This window comes from Malus domestica, chromosome 01, assembly GCF_042453785.1.
Source record: "Malus domestica chromosome 01, GDT2T_hap1".
Lineage (NCBI taxonomy): Eukaryota > Viridiplantae > Streptophyta > Magnoliopsida > Rosales > Rosaceae > Malus > Malus domestica.
This window is the reverse complement of record NC_091661.1, coordinates 31,316,623-31,333,728: the sequence shown is the minus strand read 5'-3', so window position 1 is coordinate 31,333,728 and position 17,106 is coordinate 31,316,623. Positions and strand designations below refer to the sequence as shown.

General features: G+C 39.2%; 2 protein-coding genes across 2 annotated transcripts; one reads left to right on the top strand and one right to left on the bottom strand.

Annotated features, from left to right (window-relative positions):
* Positions 1-267: 267 nt before the first annotated feature.
* On the top strand, positions 268-8,495 carry LOC103443927 (cyclic nucleotide-gated ion channel 1-like). Its single transcript, XM_008382834.4, has 8 exons — positions 268-498; positions 5,096-5,561; positions 5,662-5,856; positions 5,994-6,298; positions 6,419-6,530; positions 6,644-6,910; positions 7,181-7,663; positions 7,947-8,495. The coding sequence occupies exons 1-8, from the start codon at positions 434-436 to the stop codon at positions 8,337-8,339; spliced, it is 2,286 nt and encodes a 761-aa protein (XP_008381056.2). The 5' UTR covers positions 268-433; the 3' UTR covers positions 8,340-8,495.
* On the bottom strand, positions 8,145-16,492 carry LOC108171487 (spermine synthase-like). Its single transcript, XM_070814075.1, has 7 exons — positions 16,417-16,492; positions 16,139-16,215; positions 15,922-16,044; positions 14,903-15,007; positions 9,438-9,510; positions 9,281-9,352; positions 8,145-9,062 (listed from the first exon to the last, which is right to left on the bottom strand). Exons 1-7 carry the CDS (start codon positions 16,490-16,492, stop codon positions 8,812-8,814), a joined length of 777 nt encoding a protein of 258 aa, XP_070670176.1. The 3' UTR covers positions 8,145-8,811.
* Positions 16,493-17,106: the final 614 nt, after the last annotated feature.

Genomic DNA, 17,106 nt, shown 5'->3' with positions numbered 1-17,106 from the left:
CATTGGTTGGAAAAAAGAAACATTGGGGTTGCATGTGGGCTTCTTTATTATTGATGAGGCTTTAGCTTTTATTTTTATTGTATTATATTTTATGTTTTTTTATTAAATTTCAAGCTTTTTATATTAAATAAAATTATAGGGTGGTTTTAGTTAAAATAAATTTATCTCAAATCATTTTTATTAAAGCTTCCCATATTAAAATAGTTACGTCATATTAAGATACCTACGTACGTCATATAAAAGGACAAACTTGAATTCTTATAAAACAGAACGACAATGCAGCTAGCAGCTTCAGTTTCTGCCACTCAACTCAAGTGCTAGCTATCTGCATGCTATTCTCTCTCCACCCCGTAAACTGAAAACCGCGTCGTACCTATTTGGGTAATCATTTTTACTCATCATCAGTGTCATTGAGTTATATATTTGAGTTATTATGGCTGGAAACGTCAAGGGAGCAGCTTCAGATGTGGAGAACCAGGCAGCAGAGAAAACACACAGGTCTCTCTCTCTCTCTCTCTCTCTCTCTTAAGTACTATAATTCTAAACTTAGCGTACTCCTAGCCATATGTCACTCTCATCAAAGTATAGCAGCGCACCATGATGGCGCAATCTGGCGTAGCGATGGAGAATTTGTGATAAGGCGTTGGGGATTCGCGGAGAGTCCCAAAATGCATACAAAATTTACACTATTTTGTACGCTACGCTTGTACATATGACTATTGCAACACCTTCTGTTTCTTTACTTTTTTAATTATAAAACACCCAAATGGCGTGGACAACAACGCCAAGAACGATACAACGCCCAAGAGTCGGCGGCGAGGTACTTGAAGGAGTGGACTTCAGTGAAAACTTTCAAATTATAGGCATTAAAGTAATTTAAAAAAAAAAAGTTTTTGCTGTTTTTAATCCATCCCCTTGCCCACATGTCGTTTTGTCCGGATTCGTGGTTCAGCGCGGTGCAGCGGGAAGTTGCAGCTTGGCGCGTGGGCAGGAGAAACAAAGCCCGTGATGGGCTAGAAAATCCTAAGCCCAAAAGTGGCCCGGGTTGACTGCTGTGAGACATGGGTTGACCCGCAAAATGAGGACCAAAGTCCTGGTTTGTGGTCTGGTACACCGTACACCCTCAGCAGGGCTGGGTGTGCGATTTTCGCTGGAAAGAAAGGGGGCGCCACCATCTGCTACGTCGCTATCCTCGGGGTCGAGCGTAAAGTTCAAGACCGTCACATCAACCTCGATGAACGTCGAGGGAAGTTGTTCCAGAACGATGAGGAATGAGGAACTGACGAGGTAGTAAGGTGGAAGAACCTTGGGATTTAGGTCGACAGATGTTATTCTCGTCGGTAGTCCCTGTGGACTACGTATCATCCCGTGGCTGGCTTTGTTGAAATCGACGGCGGCATTCAACTGGTGTCTAAATTAATTCGAGGAAATGTCAAAGTCCTTGATTTCAATTTTCCAATCGTTCACGACGATTATCACATCAAGAACGACGACCTAGGTCGTTTGTGATGAAGGAGGCGCAACCCCTGTACTCAATTTCATCGGGGAGGCGGCAACGCTGGTCTTGCGAAGAAGACGACGTCGAAAGACGTCCTTTTCTCGGCCTGAGTCTGGGTCTTGGACTGGGGCAGATCGGCTCGAGCAACAATTTCTTATGCGACCCGTTAACACGACACGTAAATAACACGAAAATAATATATTTCAGACTAACATAATAACTAATCGGATTGTTATTGGGTCACATCGGTTAATAATGGATCCTTAACAGGTTTACACGAAAGTGACACGCAAGTAACCTGTTTTGACACGTTAAGAAAAAAACTATTTTTAGGGGTGGAAAAAAAATACCAAATATCCCAAACCAAACCGAAAAATTCCCCAAACCAAACCAAAAATCCCGAAACGTTCGGTACCCAATACCGAACCAAACCGAAATTTTCAGTACGGGAATTGGTTTCAAGTTTTTTTATTTTTTTTTTGGTATTCCCAAACTGAACCGAAATAAAAAATATATATGTTATTTAATTTTTAAATATATATTTGAAATTGTAACAGTCGTCGGATTCTGTTGAGATTTAATCTCAACCATTGAATAGAAATCAAACCCTACACTTACACTTTGTCTCTCCCTTCTCTCTTGACACTCAGTACACTCACTCTCTAGTGGCTCGCCTTAAACTCAAACCCTCACCTCACTACCCTCGTCGCCAAGTTGCCTCTCCGTTTTCGAATCCAGCCACACCAGTGACTCACCTGAGTCACATCTCTCTCGACTATCACCTTTCTGATCTCTCTCTCAGTCTCTCTCGACTTATCATCCCTCACAGAGTCACACTGGATGAGCCTTCATGAATCATAGCCACAACAGTGTCACTTTCCTTCTCAGTCTCTCAATCTCTCTCGATTCCAGTCATCCAGTGCACTGTGCAATTCTCACCCAAATCAGGTAAAGTTCACAAGCTAATTTAGGGTTGGAATTCAAGATTAGGGTTTGTGAAATTTAGCACTTGGAAGATAAAGTATACTGCATACTGAGGGTTTAGGGGTTAAATTGGTGGTTGGAATTCGAGATTAGGGTTTCTCTTCTGTCACAGACTCACAATTGAAGAATAAATTTGTTACGGGTTGATAGTTCATAACTTCATAGTTGTAGCAATAATTGTAGTTGCTGAAATGAATTTCGAGAGTTGGTGTAAATTGATGAATGGAGTTTAGAATTAACCGTGGGATTTTGGGATGTTTGTAATGCAGCACCATAAATGTATTTATAGTTTGTTTAGTTGTTCTTTTATATATGAAGATGTTGAACTGATGAACTGTCAAATACCCACTTAATTGTACATCATTAAGTTAAGGAATCTTCAATTGCAATGCTAGATCATATCTCTTTCATAAATCAATTGCATGCATGTGTAGTAGAATAAACAGATTGGCTATTGTGAGTAGGAGATATAGGCAAGGATTTTGGTTGGATTATGCTTGTTAATCTTAATTATAGAATGACTTGATTCATGCTTGGGGACTTGATTCATATGCAGATTGGCTATTGTGCACACTACACAGTCAAGTTCTTATAGCCTAAAAGTTCAAAAGCCCAATAATATTTTTGGAATCCCGAATTGTCCCAAAATCCTGAAAATATTTTGGGATTCCCGAAAATTTGATTTCAGATTGTTCTTGAAATTGGGATTCCAGAAAACTTCGGTTTGAGAATCGGGACAAGGGTTTCGGTTTGGTATCCCATACCGAACCAGCCCTAGCTATTTTGATGATTTAAAATTTTTAAACTACTACAAAATACAATAATCATAATGCATATGTGTATATTGCGTATTAAATATGTATTATTATATTATTATTTTATATAAATTTAAAATTTTAGATTTTATTTATTTATTTATTTTTATAATATACTCTAGGCAAATAGTGATATTAAAAAAATCATCAAACATATTAAAAATAAAAATATCAAATAATTTAAAATACTAAACACATTAAAAAATTATAATAATTAATTTACAAATGTGTAAAATGAGAAAACATATGAAAACGCTTGTGATCACATCTTCTACGCTTTGAGTATGGGTACATAGTCGTTTGAATTTTTAAAATCATACAAACCCTCATGAATAGTAGTTTAAGGGAGTTTAAAATAAATAAAATTCATAATTATTAATATATAAGTTTGAAAAATGTGAAAGCATATATAAACGTGCAAGGTTCCTCAACCTTGAAACACAACTTCCTTCATTTTTCATATTCTTGAACATTTGGTATTTTGTAGTAATGTACTAATGTTTTTTCATTAGACTCTTATTTTGGAGTATGTAATTGAAAGACAAATATATATATATATATATATATATATATTTTGGTGTTTTGAAGTAATATTTATGTGATAATGTGGTATGCATATATTAATTTAGTATTATGTTTTCCATTTTTTTTTGGGTCAAATTATGTTTTTCATTTTCATTATTTATTGATTTAAAATATATTTTCTTTAACTGGTAACGGGTCATATTACCCGTTTACTTCAATGGCTGTTACACGACATGACCCGTTAAGATATCGGGTATGCCACGAAAACGACACGAACTCGGAAAACATGACACGAAAACTAGGTCTGCGAGCTGTATGCTCCAATGCTGGCAGTTGGTTGGGCTTCAGGTAGGGTCCAAATGACCTTCGTCTCCATTTGGTGGACTGGATGAGATCAATTAAAATGGACTTGAGTTTAGTTAGTTATTTGTTGTGTCAAAATGTGAGATGGACAAGACCGGTTAGGATGAGTTATGAATCGACAATAGAGTGGCTTATTTACCATCCTTTTACATGGATTACAAGTCATGTCTTGCAAGCCTTTACCAATCCAATCTCATCCCTAATGTCCAATCTCATCCAACCTACCAAACGGGCCCTTAATGCTTTATTCCTCATTCATTCTTTTCATGTTTTCACACACATATATCAATTTCATGTCCGTCACACAGATTCAATAATATATCACAATATTCGAAACATGCAAACACAATATAATTTCGAAAATAAACAGGTGCATATTTGGCCACCAGTTTGATTCACCAGCCACATGAATCAAAGGACGAGCCATGTGGAATGCGGGCCTTGAATTCGCCCAAACCACTGTCTACCCTGTGGTGGTTGGTGGTCTCAAACTATTCACATGAATTATATTTAACTATCAAAAACTTATTGTATTAAATGCATATAAGTATTGTAACCAATCTCATAAAATTATTGTTGAATTATTATTAGGGGACTACTTTTGACTTTTGGCACTCCACAAATCTAATTGTACACTCCAAGAGATTTTTTTCTTCTTCTAAATATATATAAATTTAGAGTATACAATTAGGTTTTTGGACCGTTCTCCTATTATTCATTATTTATTGTACGTTACGCAAGACGGATACTTGTTGTAGCGAAGAATGTCTGAAATATATCTATTAGCTGCTATTAGAACCAGGTTTATATCTGATTTTATCTTGTTTAATTTGTTAGCTCGAGGGGTTCGTATTAGGGTTTAGGGTGAACGCATGTGAATTTCATTTGTTGTTTGTTGCGTATTTCCCAGAAAGGATGGAGAACGTTCGAAATCAATGTGCAGTAGCGACCTTACCTTGATAAAGAAGATTTGTAATGTGCATGAGGGGAGTCACCTTTTAGTATGGAACAGAATATTTGTGATATCATGCGTATTTGCTGTCTCTCTGGATCCCTTCTTCTTTTACGTTGTGATCATTGATCAGGATAACAAGTGCCTTCAAATGGACAAAACGTTGAGTATTGTTGTTTGTCTCATGCGATCACTCACGGATGTCATTTTCCTGGTGCATTTTATATGTGAAATTTGTGACCATATTCAAAGTTCGAAACGAAATACCGTGAAAAAAGGACCCTCTTCAGAGGTCAGACAAACTGGGGGAAGTTCAGATAAGAAATCTAAAATCAGAAAGTTGATTGAGAAAATGGCTCAAAAGATGTCGTGGTTATCTGTCTCCATTGTAATAGACTTTTTCTCCTTTATTCCCCTACCACAAGTAAGAAAAATGAACTAAACTCTAGTTTTCTTTTTTGTGGCTAAATGAAATTGATGGACTTCTATGTTCTAACCCTTTTAGATCTTTTGATTTTCTGCAGCTGCTAGTAGTCATGTTTTACACAATGAAAGGCTCAGGATTTGTGGAACATAAAAAGGTTCTGAATGTTTGTCTTCTCTGTCAATATTTTCCGAGGATTTATCTAATTTACCTATCGGCCAAGGAATTCAAAATGACTAATGGGATATGGATTAAGGGTCTATTCAACTTGTTTCTCTATATTCTTGCCAGCCACGTAAGTTTCACCTCAATTGTCATTCTATTTTAATACTTTGGTAATTACTAATGTTGGATTATGGATGCAGTTTTTTTTTAATTTTAAAATGTTAGACTTATTATTTGGGGTTTTGTGTTTGCATGTTATGGATTTAGATACTCGGAGGTTTTTGGTACTTTTTTTCTATTCAACGAGAGTTATCATGTTGGCACAAGGCCTGTGAAAATTATATTATAGATCTCAGGGGATGTGTGAACACTTTCTACTGCGATAGTCAGAGTACTACTGCTAGAAATATAACATTTCTTAACGAGCGTTGCCCGTTGGATACTCCAGATGGTGTTTTATCTCCGATTAACTTTGGAATATTTCTTGATTCCCTTAAGAATCAAAACACGGAGCATATAAAGTTCGGAAAGAAGTTCTTTTACTCTTTCTGGTGGGGCTTGCGAAATCTAAGGTTCGCATATATCCATTCACAATCAACAATTTTAGAAAATATGTAAGGAATAAAATTTTTGGGGTTATCTAATTCAGCAACATTGTCTAATGTGATATCATGTACCTTAATATTTTGCAGTAATTTTGGGACTAATCTGACAACAAGTACATATGTGTGGGAAAATTTGTTTGCGATTCTCATTTCTGTCGTTGGCTTGCTACTGTTTTTATATCTCATTGGAAACGTGCAGGTTGGTATATTCAATCTCTCTGTACATTTTCAACAATTTTCCTGTGTTTGGGACTGTATGCGGAGATCATTCTTCGAGTATACTAAGTCATTGTTTGAATTGTGGCGAGACAGACTTTTATGCAGATGGAAGCTACCAAAAAAGAGGAGATGAGACAAAAGATTAAGATGAAGAGGCTAGACGTAGACACCTGGATGTCCAGAAATGAACTCCCTGAAGAAATAAAGAAAGAAATCTTGAGTAGCATAAAGCAAACATTGAAACAAAAAACATTGAAACAACACATTGACGCTGATCTCCATAGTTTTCTGTTCTTCATTCTTCCCGGGAAAACCAGAACATCTCTGAAGCGTTGTCTTTGCATGAAAACACTTAAGAAAGTATGTTCCTCAACCTCCATCTTTCACCATTAATTTATGGTATACATTGTTTAAAAACAAAAATGACGTTTACATTCAATGTTTGAATTACAATAAAGATAAGATTGCACTATAATCTCAGAGTTTATAGTTCAAAGTTATATAACACTGCTAAGTTAGTTAACAACACAGAATAAGATTGTTATTACTATAACTAGGTTAATTGCATCCATTTTCACTGCAATGGTGTTCTGATAATATATGTCTGCACGCGTGCGCGCACGTGTTTAGGTAAAAATGCTTCAAGGCATGGATGACAAAGTGTTGACTTTGATGTGCGACTATCTGAAGCCAGTGACGTACATTGAGAACAGCAACATTTTTCGAATGGGAGATCCATTCGACTGCGTGCTAATCATTATGGAAGGGACAGTGTGGACTTACGCGTCGAGTGATAGTCAAGCTGGGCGAGGAATCTCATCAATGGGCACCAAGCCCCTCCGGAAAGGTGACTTTTACGGGGAAGAGCTTTTCGATTGGGCACCAGGCAGTTTCACCGAACTTCCAGTCTCTAGCAAACATGTCAAAACTCGGGTAAAAGTAGATGCATTTCTGCTCACGGCCCATGACTTGGATAGTGTAGTTTCCAAATACCGGCTACAGTGGAAGGAAGGCAAGAAGGGTACTCCTGATGAGAAGGTCGTGGCAGTTTCTACTATAGCAACAGCATACCGTGACTACCGTCATCATCGTCGTCTCCAAGCAATCACCAAAGTATGTTACTCAACCTCCATCTCTCGTCATTAATTTATGGTATACATTGTTTTAAAACAAAATGGCGTTAACATTCCACGTTTTATTTACAATAAAGATAAAATTGCACTATAATCTTAAAGTTTATAGTCCCAAGTTATATAATAATGCTAAGTTAGTTAATAACACAGATAAAATTGTTATTATTACAGCTAGGTTAATTGCATCCATTTATTAATTGCATTCATTTTCACTGCAATGCTGTTTTGATAATATATGTCTCCGTGCGCGTGCATGCGTTTAGGTAAAAAAGCTTCAAGGCATGGATGACAAAGTGTTGACGTCAATCTGCAACTATCTGAAGCCAGTGACGTACAATGAGAACAGCTTCGTTTTTCGAATGGGAGATCCAGTCGACTGCATACTGTTCATTATCGAAGGGACAGTGTGGACCTACGCGTCGAGTGATAGTCAAGATGGGCAAGGAATCTCATCAATGGCCACCAAGACCCTCGGGAAAGGTGACTTTTACGGGGAAGAGCTCCTCGATTGCGCATCAGACAGTTTCACCGAACTTCCAGTCTCCAGCAAATATGTCGTGTGTCAGACAAAAGTAGAAGCATTTGTGCTCATGGCCAACGACTTGAAAACTGTAGTTTCCAAATACCCGCTACAGTGGGAGAAAAACGAGAAATAGGGTTCTCAAGAGGTGAAGGATATGGCAGCTTCTACTACAGCAACAGCAACGTCGTGGTCTCTCAAGCCTTTTCCATAGCGTTTTCGGAACGCTATAAAATGCTTTTGTATTATAACGTTTTAAAAACTCTTATGAATGTGTGCGCTAGTTGTTCTACATCAGTCTTCACTTCGAAAGAACTCGACCCCAAGTTATCATCTGGATAAAATGACTCATCATCGTTGAACGCATGAAGATCAACAACATTGAAAGTCCTGGAAATTCGCGTGGAATCTGACAACTAGCACACCACTGCATGACAAGTAATCTCACAAGTAAGAATAATTTCATGATATCAACCTGGTCTTAAGAAGGATCGAGAATCAGCAGTTATGCGAGGTGTTTAGTCTAGTCATTGTCAATGCATAAATAATACCAGTTCACAGAGAAACTCAAGATATCTCTGGCATATTAAAAAAAAAACACATATATATTATATATAAAGGTTGAGAGCGAGAGTAGACGAATGCGAGAAAGGGAAAGTATTCCTTGGATACGTAGGAACACTCGCCCAAGCATAATTGACAGACCCCTTGAATGTTTGACGGCAAACAGAGATCATATCTTGAATAAGATGCGTGTGGAGCCACATGCTCTCTGTCATGTTACAGAGAACACCACCAGGCATAAATGCTCTAGCTATTGTCTCAAAAAATAGCTTCTCTACAAGCTCTTGGGCAGGACCTGCATCCAAAGTAAACCATACGTTTAAGCACTAGATTTAGAACCTTATTATGGGGGACACGGAAAATAGAGTAACCAGAAACAAACATGCCCTCCGTAAGATTTACACAAACAACAGCTCAAAGACATCTTATATGCTCACAAATCAATACAACGAAATTCGAAGTCAGCCGGCCAAAAATTGCACGCCAAAACTATTATAAAGATAAAAATCATACCGACAGGGTCTGACGAATCAACAATTACAGCATCATACTTCCCTTTAGGTGCAAGCCTTAAGAATTCAGTAGCTGTCATGCATTAAAAATGAGATATAATGGACAGCACCCAAATACAAAGTCAATTTGACTGACACTTTTTAAGTGTCAAACCTACCATCACCGACATGAAGGTGGACGCGAGGGTCCTGAAATCCAACGGCTAACTGAGGGAAAAACTTCTCGGACACCTACAAGAAGCCAATCAAAAGAAAACAGATAGTCAGCTCAAATTCTTAACAATCAAATATGTTAGGAATGTCGGTACTACAAGATAGAGAATGCACAAAGTAAAGTAGAAAATGGACACCAAAAATTTATGTGGTTCGGCAATTTATGCCTACGTCCACCAAACAAGGATCAATCTTCACTATATGAAAAGATGAGTACAACAAGAGTAGTCTTACCAAGCCAAAGACAAGGCTTGATGGATACAAGAAAGTAGGACACACACTTTCTATCACACTAAACTTCACTCACACAATGTGTAGTGGAACACTCTCACTCTCACTCTTGGAGTGGAACTCTAGCTTTGGACTTGATCCTTTGCTACTCACTACTCTCTTGATTTTGTTGGTTCTCAATTGGTTACATCACACCCATATTTATAGGTGAGGGCTTGGCATTCTACTAGTTTCTAGTTCCTTCTTCAAACCTCTAGTATAGAAAAATCTAGACTAGCCACATACTTGTAGCTTCTAGATCTTTCCATTTGCAACCAAGGAAGCTAGTACTCTCTAGCTTCTTCCATCAACTTAATAACATGCTAGAATTGTCTAGCAAGCTCCAGCCTTATCTCTTGCTTACTAGAATAATCTAGAACATTGATCATGGGCTGGACCATATACCAACAATCTCCCCCTCTAGTCCATGAGGGAGGAATTCCGATCATGACTCCAAGTTACCTGGAGTTCATCCCAGCAGCCTTAATGCAAAATTCCAACTTTGATTTTGTGACTACCTTTGTCAACATGTCTGAAGAATTATTATCGGTATGAATCTTCTTCAGCTGTAGCAACTTGTTCTCGATAGCGTCTCTAATCCAGTGATAACGAATATCAATGTGCTTAGTGCGTGAATGATATGTAGTGTTCTTGCTCAAATCCAGAGCACTCTGACTATCACAATAAACGCCATAATCACTTTGCTTCAAACCCAACTCTTGGAGAAACCGCTTCAGCCACAACAACTCCTTGCATGCTTCTGTAGCGGCTATGTATTCAGCCTCGGTTGTGGACAAAGCAATGCACTTTTGTAACTTGGATTGCCAAGACACGGCTCCCCCTGCAAAAGTAAACAAGTACCCAGACGTAGATTTTCTACCATCCAGGTCACCTCCCATGTCAGCATCTGTAAATCCTTCCAAGATTGGTTTGGAACCGCCAAAGCACAAGCACATCTTAGAAGTCCCCTTCAAATATCTGAGAATCCACTTAACGGCTTCCCAGTGGTCCTTCCCTGGATTAGAGAGAAACCTGCTCACCACACCTACTGCATGAGCAATATCTGGTCGTGTGCACACCATTGCATACATGATACTTCCTACTGCTGAAGAGTAGGGAACAACTGCCATTTTCTCCTTTTCTTCATATGTTTTTGGACACGACTCTTTGCTCAACTTGATATGATTGGCTAAAGGTGAGCTTACCGGTTTGGCTGCTTTCATGTTGAACCTTTCAAGCACCCGTTCAACATACTTTTCTTGTGACAGCCACAACTTCTTGGATTTTCTGTCACGAATTATCTCCATGCCCAAAATCTGCTTGGCTGGCCCTAAGTCCTTCATGTCAAAGGACTTAGATAACTCTTCTTTGAGCTTTTTAATCATAGAAGCATCTTGTCCGACAATCAACATGTCATCAACATAAAGCAATAAGATGATGAATGTACCTCCAGAAAATTGTTTGATATAGACACAAGAGTCAGCATGAGTTCTCTTGTACCCATTACTCACCATGAATGAGTTGAACTTCTTATTCCACTGTCTCGGAGCCTGCTTAAGACCATATAAACTTTTCTTGAGCTTGCACACCAAATTTTCTTTACCTTTGACTTCAAAGCCTTTGGGTTGCTCCATGTATATCTCCTCTTCTAAATTGCCGTGGAGAAATGCAGTTTTAACATCTAACTGCTCGAGCTCAAGATCCATGCTTGCTGCCATACCAAGGATAACTCGAATGGAAGTCATCTTCACCACCGGTGAGAAAATCTCATCGAAGTCAACTCCTTTCTTTTGACCAAAACCTTTGACAACCAAACGAGCCTTGTACCTTGTCATGTTGTCGTCTCTTTTCAATTTGAACACCCACTTGTTTTTCAATGCTTTCCTGCCCTTTGGAAGCTCCACCAGCTCATAGGTATCATTCTTTGATAAGGAATCCATCTCCGACTCCATTGCCTTCATCCATTTGTCACTGTCGTTATGAGCTCTGGCCTCCTCATATGTTTCAGGCTCTCCATAATTAGTCAACATGATATACTCTGATGAAGAATACTTGGTAGACGGTCTTCGACTTCTGATGGATCTTCTGACCTGATCTTCATTCTCTTGTAGGGCTGGAGGCTCCCCCTGATTGGATTCTCCTTGAATCTGCTCTTCTTGACTAGGCTCCACCTGATCAGCAATTTCATGGTCTGGCACATCTTGATCAGGCTCCCTCTGATCAGCATTATCTGGTTCTGCAGGCACTTCATTGGCAGCTGCTTCAGGGATGTCATCGTGACTTTCTTCATCTGAAGCTAATGGATCAACTCCTCTGTCTGCGCCATCTGGTTGTGCTTCTTTATCCGAATCCCCAATTGTTTGATCTTCATAAAAGACCACGTCTCTACTTCGAATAAACTTCTTCTGGTATGGGTCCCATAATCTGTAACCAAAATCTTCATCGCCATAACCAAGAAAGATGCACGGTGTAGCTTTGTAGTCTAACTTCGATCTCTGCTCTTTGGGCACATGCACAAAAGCTTTACAGCCAAACACTTTCAGATGAGAGTAAGACACATCATTACCAGCCCATACTCTCTCTGGAACATCAAGACCTAATGGTACTGATGGAGATCGGTTGATCAAATAGCAGGCTGTCCTTACAGCTTCACCCCAAAACTGCTTAGATAACTTTGCAGTCCTCAGCATACACCTGACTTTCTCCATGATGGTTCGGTTCATTCTTTCAGCAACACCATTATGTTGTGGAGTTCCAGGAACTGTCTTCTCATGACGTATGCCATGTTTCACACAATACTCTCTAAACTGGTGAGATGTGTACTCGCCGCCGTTGTCGCTACGAATGCACTTAAGAGGTTTCCCAATTTCCCTCTCCACCATGGCATGGAACTCCTGGAATGTCTGAAACACCTGGTCTTTGGATTTCAACAAATACACCCAAACCTTTCGTGAAGCATCATCAATATAAGTAACAAAATATTTATTTCTTCCGAGTGACTCGACTTCCATGGGACCACACACATCTGAATAAACAAGATCTAACAAATTTCCTTTCCTTGTAGATGGAATCGAAAAACTAATTCTTCTTTGTTTTCCTAATAAACAGTGCTCACAAGAGTTTAACGACGTACCTTTGGCAAAGGGAATGTGAGACTTCTTTGCCAAAACCTGTAGGCCTTTCTCGCTCATGTGACCTAGCCTCTTATGCCACAAGTCTAGAGATGAGTCATCCACAGCATTTAACTCACCTTTCAAAACCTTGGCATTTGACCGGTACAACGTACAACAAAGTCGTGCTCTTGCTACCACCATTAAGCCTTTAGTAAGCTTCAATTTTCCTTCGCCAATATGGTGATAATATCCTTGTCGATCAAGGGTACCGATGGATATCAGATTGAGACGTATATCAGGAATATGTCTCACATCTTTCAACATCAATTGGCAGCCGAGATTAGTTCTTAGACATATATCACCAATTCCAAGAATTTTGGAATAGCTTTCATTCCCCATCTTCACTATGCCAAAGTCACCTTCTTTGTATGTACTGAAGAACTCCCATTTGGACGTAGCATGGAAGGAAGCTCCATTGTCAAAGATCCATTCAATGTCTCTGTCAGAGTTGCCCATATGCAGACATTCACCAACAGACAATATTTCTGGTACATCACCACATATGACAGCAGTGGTATTGCCAGTATCATCTTTCTTCTGATTGTTTCCTTCCCTTTGCTCTCTCTTCCAAACTCGACAATTTTTCTTCATATGGCCTTCTTTGCCACAATGGTGGCATGCACCCCTGAACCTTGACTTGGATCGGCTAGGACTCCTGCCATGACCTCTAGGCCCTCTACTCTTGCTTCTTCCGCAGTTCTCTGTGACAAATACTTGGCTGCTATCTGTGCCAGAAGTCTTTCTCCTTGTTTCTTCATTGAGCATGCTATTTTTAACATTATCAAGGGTAAGAACACCATTAGAAGCAGAGTTACTTATACTCACCACAAAGGTCTCCCAACTATCTGGCAAGGATCCAAGTAACAAGAGCGCTTGTAGCTCGTCCTCGATCGTCATTTTCATAGTAGCCAACTGGTTGATGATATTCTGGAAATTGTTCAAGTGTTCTGCTACACTTAAACCATCCTTGTACTTCACATTGATGAGCTCTTTGATCAAGAAAGCTTTCTTAGCTGGAGTCTTCTTCTCGAACAAGGACTCAAGCTTTGTCCAAAACTCGCGAGCATTGGTTTCATTAGACACATGGTGAAAAACACTATCATCCACCCATTGTCTAATTGTGCCAATAGCCTTGCGATTCATCTTCTTCCACTCGGCATCGGACATGCTCTCGGCTTAGCGGCATCTCCTTCAATTGGCTCATGCAAATCCTTGCAATAGAGAATGTCCTCCATCCTTGGCTTCCATGTTACCCAATTGGAGTTGGTGAGTTTGATCATAGTGCCACTTCCTTCCATCTCGTAGTACGAGCCAACCGGGCTCTGATACCACTTGTTAGGAATGTCGGTACTACAAGATAGAGAATGCACAAAGTAAAGTAGAAAATGGACACCAAAAATTTATGTGGTTCGGCAATTTATGCCTACGTCCACCAAACAAGGATCAATCTTCACTATATGAAAAGATGAGTACAACAAGAGTAGTCTTACCAAGCCAAAGACAAGGCTTGATGGATACAAGAAAGTAGGACACACACTTTCTATCACACTAAACTTCACTCACACAATGTGTAGTGGAACACTCTCACTCTCACTCTTGGAGTGGAACTCTAGCTTTGGACTTGATCCTTTGCTACTCACTACTCTCTTGATTTTGTTGGTTCTCAATTGGTTACATCACACCCATATTTATAGGTGAGGGCTTGGCATTCTACTAGTTTCTAGTTCCTTCTTCAAACCTCTAGTATAGAAAAATCTAGACTAGCCACATACTTGTAGCTTCTAGATCTTTCCATTTGCAACCAAGGAAGCTAGTACTCTCTAGCTTCTTCCATCAACTTAATAACATGCTAGAATTGTCTAGCAAGCTCCAGCCTCATCTCTTGCTTACTAGAATAATCTAGAACATTGATCATGGGCTGGACCATATACCAACAAAATACACAAAGGAGTACTTACACTACTTACATCTAGAACCATCTTATCTATCTCACATATATCACTATGCTCAACAGAAGGATGGCGAGAAACCTCCCTAAGAACCCCACCATCACCACCACCAACAACCAGAACCTGCATCGAAAATCATATGGCACTTAGCACTGTCGCTGCAATAAGAAAACAATAACAACTTTATGAGGGCATAAATGCTTCTCATTTTTATCACTTCTAATTTCTATCACTATATTCCAAGCACAAAAGTAGACCAAACTGCAATCACCAGGCTGTAACCAAGTCAAATTATTATAAAGATGTGGGCTTTTAAATTTCATAATAACACCATTCCACATTCGACATTCTATTCTCTGCCGACTAGGGAAGCTGGTTCATAGTGCAAATGGTCATCTACAGGATAACTTCAGCCAAATCCGAAGTTTGGCGGAGCAGTACCATTGTGCAGATAAAAAAAGGTCGTACCCAGTGCACAAGGCTTCCGCTTTACGCAGGGTCTGGGAGAGGTGAATGTCGGCTAGCCTTACCCCCATTTATGGAGAGGCTGCTCCCAAGTCTCGAACCCGAGACCTACCAGTACCATTGTGCAGATATGGTTACAAAATCATTGCATCCAAGTCAAGCCAAAATGAGGTAGAATAGTACAATTTTATGGGCTAAACACCATATGTGATGCCTGGCAGGTAACGAACAAGGGATCCCTAAATGATCTTCAGATAGCCTTTGCAATTCATACTACGATCAGCAACATGACCATGAGCTCATGTATTCGGGTTCTGCCCAATTTTGCAGTGAAAACCATCTTAAGCTTTCAGAGAATATGCAAAAGAAAAGTGCATGAAGAACATTCAAACTCTATTCAAATCCCAGATTAAGTGTTTCCATTTTTCAAAGCAAAAAATTGATTTCAATCTAGTTATACTACGTGTTCTCATGGTCACGGGTGATCATGATCAAGAGATCAAGAGATTCAGCAGACTTTACACACACACACAACAAAAAACATGAGGGAGGGATGGATCATGTATAATTACTGTCTTGGGGGAGGAAATTGAACAAAGAGTTAGATGTGCTATCATCTCCTGGTATGCACATTCATCTTTCTCACTCAGCTGGATAATGACATCAAGAACAAGCACTTTTCCATGTATTGAGGACTGCATAAAAAGGAATTCATAAATAAGATTTAGAAAAGGAACACAAGGGAGATAAACAAGCAAATTAAACTGTCTTAAGACAAAAATGGCAAACCTCAAACACCAAAATCTCTTGGAACTCTGATTTTCCCCTATACAGAATATTTTCTACTTTCAGTGAATGAGCTTCACCTGAAAAAAAAAATAATAACAAAAATGAAAATCTTCAACGCAAATACATGCAGAAAAACTCTCAATTTAGAGGTGTTGTTGAAGCGAAATTTCATACGAGAAGAAATACCTCCACAAATTTGTTGACTGCAATCCTCACATTCGCCGAATCCCTCGTAAGAGGCATCCTATCTTTCTCCATAGCTTGTTTGGGCGGGGTACCTGCAAAAGATACTTTGACGCTCAAGTCAGTTAATTGATTTTCTGTTCTCTGGTTTTTCTCGGATTCTGATTGCATACCTTGTTCTTTGGCTCCTCTCCATATTTATAGGATTGCATGCTTAGAGAACAAGTACCATGACCTCTCTTCCTTTCCCACTTCCTTAGTGGTCCTCCGTAACATGACAACATGCTTCATGAACAAGTACCACGTCATGTCTTCCTTTCCCACTTCCTCAATGGTCCTCCGTAGTGAAGGCAGTTATCTAGACACGTGCGTCTGTATATTCTTTGTGGGCTTTCCTCACGCTTTATCTTGCACAACACCATCTCTGGGTGATTGGTATTGGCCCATGAGTCGAAACTGAAATTTATCCTCCCAAAATGCCCCATTTTTCCTGTTTTTACGTATTTAAAATAGGGGAACTATACTCTTTAAGCCAAGCTAAAACTTTAAGCACTTCTTGGTAAGGCCAAATTTGTGGAAGTTGCTTTTTCTAAGGATAAATTTACTGAAGGTAAATTTACCAAAGGCCTCGTTTCATTCGCCTAACTTACAGATGCTCTACTAGCTTTTTTCACCATGTCGTATTGACGCACAATTTACTAACACCTAAACCATAATATACGAAAGTCGACTGTCGCCTAACTTGCGAAAGCCAACAGACTCCTTTGCATACTTTAGAAAAGCCA